The 9,281-nt window shown below is 35.1% G+C and overlaps 1 protein-coding gene across 1 annotated transcript; it reads left to right on the top strand.

The window, feature by feature from the left end:
* The first annotated feature begins 2,190 nt into the window (after positions 1-2,190).
* LOS2 (Enolase) lies at positions 2,191-8,826 on the top strand. Its single transcript, XM_006851769.4, has 17 exons — positions 2,191-2,336; positions 3,364-3,427; positions 4,362-4,426; positions 4,851-4,898; positions 5,046-5,132; positions 5,242-5,322; positions 5,463-5,564; positions 5,693-5,773; positions 5,862-5,936; positions 6,177-6,239; positions 6,329-6,409; positions 7,355-7,549; positions 7,644-7,694; positions 7,793-7,881; positions 8,017-8,068; positions 8,332-8,388; positions 8,508-8,826. Exons 1-17 carry the CDS (start codon positions 2,271-2,273, stop codon positions 8,586-8,588), a joined length of 1,338 nt encoding a protein of 445 aa, XP_006851831.1. The 5' UTR covers positions 2,191-2,270; the 3' UTR covers positions 8,589-8,826.
* The last annotated feature ends 455 nt before the right edge of the window (positions 8,827-9,281 follow it).

Here is a 9,281-nt window from a genome sequence, read left to right as displayed (position 1 = left end):
TGGATAAATTTTCTACTATGAAATGGTGAAAGAACTTTTAACCATAACTTTAGCGAGGATTTTAAAACCGGGCAGCTCTAATCGAATTTGGTGTATGGGCGATTCGAGTTCTCCTCTCCTATAATTTTTCTATACTATGACTTTAATAATTATTTTTTAACTTTTTTATTGACTCAAATCTTTAAAACCAAACAAATTCCGACTTTGATGGAAATCGATCGGGACCAAACTAATTATAGGAACGTATGGTTCCTGACCTGATTTTCCCCTAAACCTTCCCTCTCTTTCTCTCTCTCTCTTTATATATATATATATATATATATATATATATATATATATATATATATATATATGAGAAATGATCCTATAAGACCATCCTCCACCCATATGTGTAGAACCTCAAAAGATCATCATTAAATTAGACACGAATTTATAGAAAAGTCAAGTCCCACACCTATATGATAATTTTTGTAGAGATCCGTGCTAACTTTAATAGTGATCCTTTGGAGTCTGACACACATAGGTGGGGAGGGTCCTATATGATCATTACTATATATATATATATAATTTTTTTCTCCCTTTTTATTAAGCTTATCTAGTAGCTTTTTTTAGTCTATCTAAATCTCCATCCCATAAACCCCTATTTTTTAGATCGCCAATTTGGACCGACACATACCCGCTTTGATCACTAATGCAAAAATATCTATTACATATTTATCAGTAAATGACCGACTGCACTGATTCGAGTTTGAAGCACTGTTGATTCAACAGACTTTAGTTTAGTCATCCAGACTTTGGGGGACAATCCAAATTTTTTTAAAAAGAAAATAATTTCAACCTCAATATATAAAGAAAAAAGTTTATATAAGGTTCCAACTTTAAAATGCAAAATTAAAGATGCATCTAAAAAATCCATCGAAAAAAGTTGTTTTAATTTTGAAAAACCTTCTAATTGATCACTTCGACATGGAGATGTATGAAAATGGAAAAAAAAAAAAATTGATTTTGAATACAAGAAATAATGCATTTTGCAACACATTATCTAGACGGTCCATATGAAACAATAGATTATCAAGCTTACCCCCATAAGCTGGCCCACCATAGTACGTACCATGTACTCAGCTATTTATTATTTTAAAAGGTGTGATTTGTATAAGGCTCATGCTCTAAACAATCAAAATAAATCATACCTTCAAATAATTTTAAAATATGTTGTTTTGGTATTAGAAATCTATATGAGGGCTAAACGTTGTTTTCATTTCTAATTATAAAATTTAAAGAATGAAAAATAGTGTAAATCAAAGAGAAGGATGCGGTTTGTATGGAGCCTACGCTCTAAACAATCAAATCAGAGCGTACCTTCAAATAGTATTGTAGAAATGTGGTTTCATTTTTGGAAATCTTTATGATTGCTTTAAAATATATTTTAATATTTTTTTTATAAAATTTAAAGTTTAAAAAATAGTATAGATTATAGATTATGAAAACGTGAAAATCTTGAAAATTAGCGGTCCAAAATTGTGTTACAAAATATACTATTTCCAAAATTTGAAATCCATTTTTATCTCGTGTCCATGCATCTTGATATCGAGATTATCAATTTGACGACATTTTGGCATCAAAACAACCTCTTGTAGTGAAATTTTTGAGATAAACTCAAATTTGATCATTTAACTTTTCCCATATAAGAATGATTGAAAATCTTGAAAATAATACATTACAAGATGCACTATTTTCAAAACTTGAAATTTATTTTTTCTAGTGTCCATACCTATTGTGGTTTAGATGATCCAATTAAAAAATTTCCGATGTCAAAACAATTTTTGTTTATGAATTTTTAGACGGTTTAAATGATCCAATTAAAAAATTTCCGACGTCAAAACAATTTTTGTTTATGAATTTTTAGACGCACCTTAATTCGATTGATTAGAGCCTCACCCTATATAAACTTTTTTCTATTTGAAGGGTTTGGTAAGGGCAATCTGGACATTTTGACGGAACCTTCAAAGCGTGGTCACGAATATTCGTGGCTCGTGGCCCGTGACAAAACTCATAATCTCCGTGACGACAAAACCGAAGTATTACCTCATCTCCTCCGTCCATCATACTATTGTATCTCACCAACGGGTGAGATCGTTTTACAGGAACTTCCCCCCTCTTTATAAAGTGCCATTTTCTCTCTTCAAAACCAGAGTTGAACTCTGTAAACTGTGGGGTAGAAATCGATTTGGAGGCTTTCGTTTCTTTGAAGAGCTTTTTGTTACGCAATCATGGTGACGATCACGTCTGTTAAAGCTAGGCAGATCTTCGATAGCAGAGGCAATCCAACGGTTGAGGTTAGTTCACTCTTTCTGTGCTTTTCTTCTCTCTATGCTTCCCTCTTTCAGTGGTTTTATTAGATTATGATTTTTTAGGTTAGATTTAGAATCGTATTATTTTGATCTGTGAATTACATTCTGTTTCTTATGAATCTGTTTTAGTTCAGATCCGCTATACTTCTGATTTTTAATGTTGGCATTATTTAGGTTTTGATCTATTTTTTACATTTTTTTTTTTTTTTTTGTACAATTTTCATTTAGTTTTGCATTTTTATTTTGCTTAGCCTTGATTCTTTGGTGATTTATTCACAGCTTTTGTTAGTTTTCGGGTTAGTAGAGTTCTAAGTTGATATACGCAGCCGTTTAACTCTGATTTGAGTATATTGTAAGTCAATACTTCAGTCACAGGGGAAAATGATTTCAGTCACAGGAAAGAAATAATCAATTGAAATAAATTTTGATCATAGCTAAATATGGTCGAGGGTTTATTCTTTTTGAGAGGAAAGAAGATACTTATCCATTAACCGGAGGGAGGAAATATTGAATTATTTTTCAAACAGATATATTGTCTATAAAATTATTATTATTTTGAATAAATTTTCTATAAAATTATTGTCTTTCCAGACAAGAGAAACGAATGATATTCATCTTTTATTTATAGATTTTCACGTTCCTACAAAAATTTGCAAATTTGTTTATTTTGGGCAGAGTAAAGTGAAGTTCCTCTCTGTATTCATGCAATCTTTTTCTGTGATTGCAGTGATTTGACATGCTTTGCAAGATCAAACTTTTTATAGTTGTCATGGGTTTTTTTATAGGTTAATGGAATAAATTTATAGTGTGTAACTGTACGATTAGTTGCTTATACTCCCGGTTCTTATGATATCTATGTTTAATTATTTTAACATTATAAAAAAAAAAGAAAGAAGAGATCTCTGTGTTTAATTATTTTTGTAACATCTGGGTATTGTGTGCTCACTTGTTATTCTTTCATTGAGAGTATAAATATTTTGTCTAAGAGAGTGTCTTCATTTTGTCATTGAAGGTGGACGTCGGTCTTTCTGATGGAACCTGTCACAGAGCTGCTGTTCCAAGTGGTGCCTCAACTGGTAATGTCGCTACCTTTGAAGTTGGTTTATATCAATATTTTTCACGAATTCAAATAACTGTTGGCCATTAGCCAGAAAAAGAAAAGAGTTTCATTTCCAATTGTATATGCTCTACACACCTGTGCTGGCTTTAGTCATATTATTGAAGATGTTAGATCGATTCCCATATCAAGTGGGCTTGAAGGATAAAGGTTCATAGTGGATATGAATTCTGATTGTATTTGCACTTTCTTGTTCCACTTGAATTTCTTATGTTGTAGGATAAGATTACTTAAAGGGAAAGTTTCACTTTCTATATGTATTGTACGGTAGAGACTGTAGAGAGGTCCCCATGTAAGTGTGCCACTGATTGTGTTCTGTAATTAGCTGCCATTCCAAATTCTGTCTGGATTGCGGAAATAATAGTCTACGATTTTAGATTTTACATTCTGTGACATTGTATTTCTTTGATGTGGTACTTGTTCTGGTATTTTAGCTTTCATAGCCGATTGTCAGTTCATCATTTGGTTTTATCACAAACTGTTAATCTTGTTTTGAAATGGTTTTCGTTTCTTATTGGAAATGAGCATGAAACTAAAAAAAAATAAAAAATCTTATGACTAAATGGACTATTGATCTGGTCTCTCTCTTTGTCTCTAGTTTGGAACATAAGCATAGCTAAGATATTGATACTTGGATAATGGATTATGCTAATCAATAATACAAATCAGCTTTTATTATGTAAATGAAGCAACATAACCAAACCCAATAATCAACAATTCAAGTGCGGTCTCTTGGTTTTTTCCAGCATTTTCTGAGAAGATTTCTTTGTGAAACTACAGCACAACGGGTTGCTACATATATTTTTTGCATTTTCTGATTTTTGAGTCTATGGTACACTGACTTATCTATTTTTTGCCTTGTTAGAGTTCTTATAAGTCTGTTGGTGTCACAGGTGTATACGAGGCATTGGAACTGAGGGATGGAGGATCAGACTATCTTGGGAAAGGTGTCATGAAGGTAAATAGGAGTTTTTTGTGCGAGCATGCTTGATTGCTATTATTTGATAGTTCACTATTAATTGCTCTGGAATTATATATATCAAATTGTATCAAGCAATGGCTACAAACAGAGGTGTGCACCAAAGTGAAAAAAGAAAGAGAAAAAAAAGAAATGCTAATGCTAATTAGGAAGCAATGTATTTTAAATGCACCATTTTGATGAATATTATGTTTTGTTTTTCATAGACAGTAGGCATTCTTAGCTGTGTATGCATGTGTGGCCATGAGTGGCAGTATGGGTGCTCATTGTTGGATAGCCCCATTTCACTACTCGGTCCTATAATGGAAATTAGATCCATAGTCCGCTTCTTGTTCAATCTGCTTTTATTATTTAAGCTGATATCAGCTAACCGGATGCTTTATTTTTCCTTTCTTCAACGTAGGCTGTTGGAAACGTCAACTCAATCATTGGACCTGCACTTATTGGAAGGGTGTGTCACATGCTTCTCTATTTTAGCTGACATGGGTTCTTTGATGCCTTCATTTATTTCTCTTTAATAACAAGATTTCGTTTATTTGTATATGCCTATATGTGTTTTTGATATGTGCCTCTGCATTATTCTTTTGTGTCAACACAGGACCCAACTGAGCAGACCCAGATTGACAATTTCATGGTACAACAACTTGACGGAACAGTAAATGAATGGGGTTGGTGCAAACAAAAGGTATCACAATTGGCACATTGGCCATATTGATGACACAGTTAAGCTTTCTCACATTTATATGTGATCAGTAATGCTGAAGTTTTTTTTTTTTGGTTGTTTATGATGCCAGCTTGGTGCAAATGCTATATTGGCAGTATCTCTTGCTGTTTGCAAAGCTGGTGCCAGTGTGAAAAAGATTCCTCTTTACAAGGTAAAAAAAGGGTTAATGGTATAGAGAAAGTACTATGCCACTTGAATTTCAAGAAGAAAAATAAAAGAAAAAAAGAAAGAGAAATACTAGTTTGCTCGTGTTCATTCATGGGGTTTCTTTCCTCTGTATGTATTTTTCAGCACATTGCCAACCTTGCTGGCAACAAAAACTTGGTTTTGCCTGTACCTGCCTTCAATGTTATCAATGGAGGATCACATGCTGGCAATAAGCTGGCCATGCAGGTGTTGTTACCTTACCCCCTTATGTGTACAAAATTGTTCCTTTACTATAAGCTGCTTTTAGATATTTGAAGAATTTGGTGTACTTCTCTTAGTTAACTAACACTGGGCCTCTTTTTCCCCTTCTCTAGGAATTTATGATCCTTCCTGTTGGGGCCTCCTCTTTCAAAGAGTCCATGAAGATGGGTGTAGAAGTATATCATCATTTGAAGGTTGTGTTCTATCTCTCACTCTTTTCTCTCTGCCTTTATTGGTGTATTTTTGTGACCCATATTCTCACTTCCTCTCTAATCCTTTCAGGCTGTTATAAAGAAGAAATATGGTCAGGATGCCACAAATGTTGGTGATGAAGGTGGCTTTGCTCCCAACATTCAAGTGAGTAGCTATTTAGTGGTCAAACTTTTTTCTGTAACAATTTTCTGCAGCTTATGTTAAAAGAGTCCAAAAGATTGCTAAAATTTGTACTGTATAAATATTAATTACCGTCTATTGTGACAATATATTTGCATGCTTGTGTGTGGATATGCACAGTTAACCGCTAGATTTGCTAATGGGTTTTAAGTTTGTCACGCATCATAATTTATCAAAGATTAATACTAAAATCTAAGAATGCAGGAAAACAAAGAAGGCCTGGAGTTGTTGAAAACTGCTATTGCCAAAGCTGGGTACACTGGCAAAGTATTTGTCTCTAGCCCTATACCTCTCTTTCTGTCTCACACATGTTGCTACTACCCTTACTGTGCCTAAGTGTACTGTCTTTCTGGCAGGTTGTGATTGGCATGGATGTTGCTGCGTCAGAGTTCTATGATAGCAAGGATAAAACGTATGATTTGAACTTCAAAGAGGAGGTAATTGGGATCTCTAGCGTTATTTCTGACATCCTAGCATGCACTTGATGCCTAAGGTTGGAATACATTAGCAAGTGAAACTTTTTGATGGAATAATTACTATTACAATGAGAGGACTTCATATTGAATTTATGTACTTGGTTTTTGAATGGAAACTGTAACACGTATCATATAGTGTGAACTTTGTTAACCTGCACCAGAACTCTCCGATGAAACCACCTCTGCCATTTGATGCAAATCATTTTTGGGTGGGTAATTTATGGGCCTCTTTAATATGATCCATATGGTCATCATAACAGCATGATTTAGAGGTTATCACCATTCCTTCAATGGGCTAGACGGTGGAGAGTGTGGTCCCACCTGAACGATGTCATTTACTAATCTGTATGGCCACTGTCCCTCCATCACTGTCGAACTCATTTGCCTGGAGGGTGCTAACCCACATGTTGCTATATCATATTGAACTAATGGCTTATACTATGGCTTTCCATAATTCTTCTTCATTTACAATGACAAAAATAAAAAGTCCCCTGCAAAGCCACTGTCATTTACTTTCGGTTAGCATGATTTGTCACATTAATGTCATCCTTAATGGAACATGAAATACATGTCCGTGATGGCTATGCATGATATTTCCAATTTTAACCCAACTCTGACAGATCCATTTTACGAAAATGAATCCTACTCAAGAAATTGGCTTGCATCATTAGGCCAGGGTAGCATTCGACCAAGATAATCGCTGCTTCTCTGCTTGTTTTTCACGTTAAAAAGATACACGTTCACAAATCCCTCAGTGAATTGAATGTAAAATACACATAAAATTTTGCTTGGATTTGTTGAGTTGTTCTTAGCCGATCCTAAATAGTTGGGATAAGGCTCGGATGATGATGATTTTGTTGAACTGTTCTACTGATACGCACTTCTCATGGTTCTTTTTTTTTGCAGAACAATGATGGTTCTCAAAAGATATCCGGAGATCAACTTAAAGATCTCTACAAATCATTTGTGGCTGAGTACCCCATTGTTTCCATCGAGGACCCCTTTGACCAGGATGACTGGGAACACTACAGCAAACTAACGGCTGAGATTGGCGAGAAAGTGCAGATTGTCGGGGATGATCTCTTGGTCACCAACCCTAAGGTCTCTCTCTCTCTCTCTCTCTCTCTCTCTCTCTCTCTCTAGCTAGTAAGGATAAGAAATTGATGGTGTCTCGTGTTATGTGTAACTCTTGCAGCGTGTGGAAAAGGCTATTAACGAGAAAGCCTGCAATGCCCTTCTGTTGAAGGTATGATTCATATGGCATTTTTGGCGAGTGGTATATGTGATTAATACATTTAGTATGGTTTCATGTTTTTCTTATTTAATTTGTTTGGGTTATTACAGGTGAACCAAATTGGGTCAGTGACTGAGAGTATTGAAGCTGTGAAGATGTCCAAGCATGCAGGTTGGGGAGTTATGGCCAGCCACAGGAGGTTTGTGTTCAGAACCTTTGAGGGCTTGATAGTTCATGAATCTTAGTTTTTGTTATACACTTATAAGAAATACGATTGTGCTCATCTAGAGTGTAAAATAGATTATTACTGATATGCTATTGCCATTGTGAACAGTGGTGAGACCGAGGATACTTTTATTGCAGATCTTTCTGTAGGATTGGCCACGGTATTGAAGCTTCCCCCTATTGCCAGTTGTGTGTGTGTGTGTGTGAGAGAGAGAGAGTGACTGACAGACTTTTTAGTATTCCCCTCATTGCCAGGTTGGTGTTGGTGTAGGTGTAGGTGTGGGAGGGGGGTGAGGGGTTGGGTATGCGTGTTTCTGTGTGTGTGAGAGAGTTTCTAGTATTCCAGCACTACCGAGTGATCTCTCCACCAATCATTTCTCATTTATTTGGTATGGGTTGCTGATGGGCATGTGTGGTTTTGCAGGGCCAGATCAAGACTGGAGCTCCTTGCCGATCTGAGCGCCTTGCAAAATACAACCAGGTAAAGAGTTCGAGTTTAAAGATTACAGCCATTCTGCATCTGATTTTGTTTTGCGAGTCGAGGGTTGCAATGATTATCGTTATTGATTCTATCTGTTATACATATTGTTTTGGCTACAGCTTCTTAGGATTGAAGAGGAATTGGGAGCTGAAGCAGTCTATGCTGGAGCAAATTTCCGAAAGCCGGTTGAGCCTTACTAAATCTAAAAATAATAAATCTTTTTGCATCGCTTTCTTTGAGGGCATTCATAATTTTTGCTTTGCTTGAAAGAACTATATCTGTCTACTGCGGAGAGTGAACTGGTGTTTAAATAATAATAAATGATCAGGATGCAAATACTGTGATGACGTGTTGAGTGGGTCAGTTATGGACCCTGGGATTTTTGGACTGGGCTTTAAAGCCTTTCTTGTCTATTTTAATGAATCACTGTTGATTCAAGTGGAACTTCTCAGCTACTGTGCTTAATAGTAGAATTTTAAGGCATGTTTGGATTATTTATCATCGTTGTTGATACACTGTTTCATTAAAATTAATCGCGATAATGGTTGTCACCGTCCATTTAGGGGATATTTGGTGATGTGAACTTTTGAAGACCAAAATTTTCAGTTCGATATGGCAGTTTCTGGTTTAGCAATTGGAAATCATATGGTGAAAGAAAGTTGAAATTTCTTAAAAATGAGAAATGTGTACTCACTCCTGGAAGATTCAATTTATCCAATAGAAGACTAAATTTACAAAAAATTGATAGTGGATTTCTTTTTTTTTTTTTAGAACTAGTTTGTTATTTTTAAAATGTGAGATATTTCTTCGTTCACTCATATTTTTCTGAAATTTGATTGAGATGAAATTTGGAGTATGTGCCTCTCACCGAGGTGTATATCTCAAAAATATAA

The sequence above is a fragment of the Amborella trichopoda genome, chromosome 9 (genome assembly GCF_054954075.1).
Source record: "Amborella trichopoda isolate Santa Cruz 75 chromosome 9, AtrichopodaSantaCruz75HAP2 v2.0, whole genome shotgun sequence".
Taxonomy (NCBI): domain Eukaryota; kingdom Viridiplantae; phylum Streptophyta; class Magnoliopsida; order Amborellales; family Amborellaceae; genus Amborella; species Amborella trichopoda.
Note: the sequence above shows the minus strand (reverse complement) of the source record. Positions and strands in the feature narration are given on the sequence as shown.

Bases quoted from the DNA above. Each gene is read 5' to 3' on its own strand.
- LOS2 (XM_006851769.4), top strand. From the start codon at position 2,271: ATGGTGACGATCACGTCTGTTAAAGCTAGGCAGATCTTCGATAGCAGA. The intron at 6,240-6,328 runs GTATTTGTCTCT...TCTTTCTGGCAG, and splicing joins AAGCTGGGTACACTGGCAAA to GTTGTGATTGGCATGGATGT. The intron at 7,695-7,792 runs GTATGATTCATA...GGGTTATTACAG, and splicing joins GCAATGCCCTTCTGTTGAAG to GTGAACCAAATTGGGTCAGT.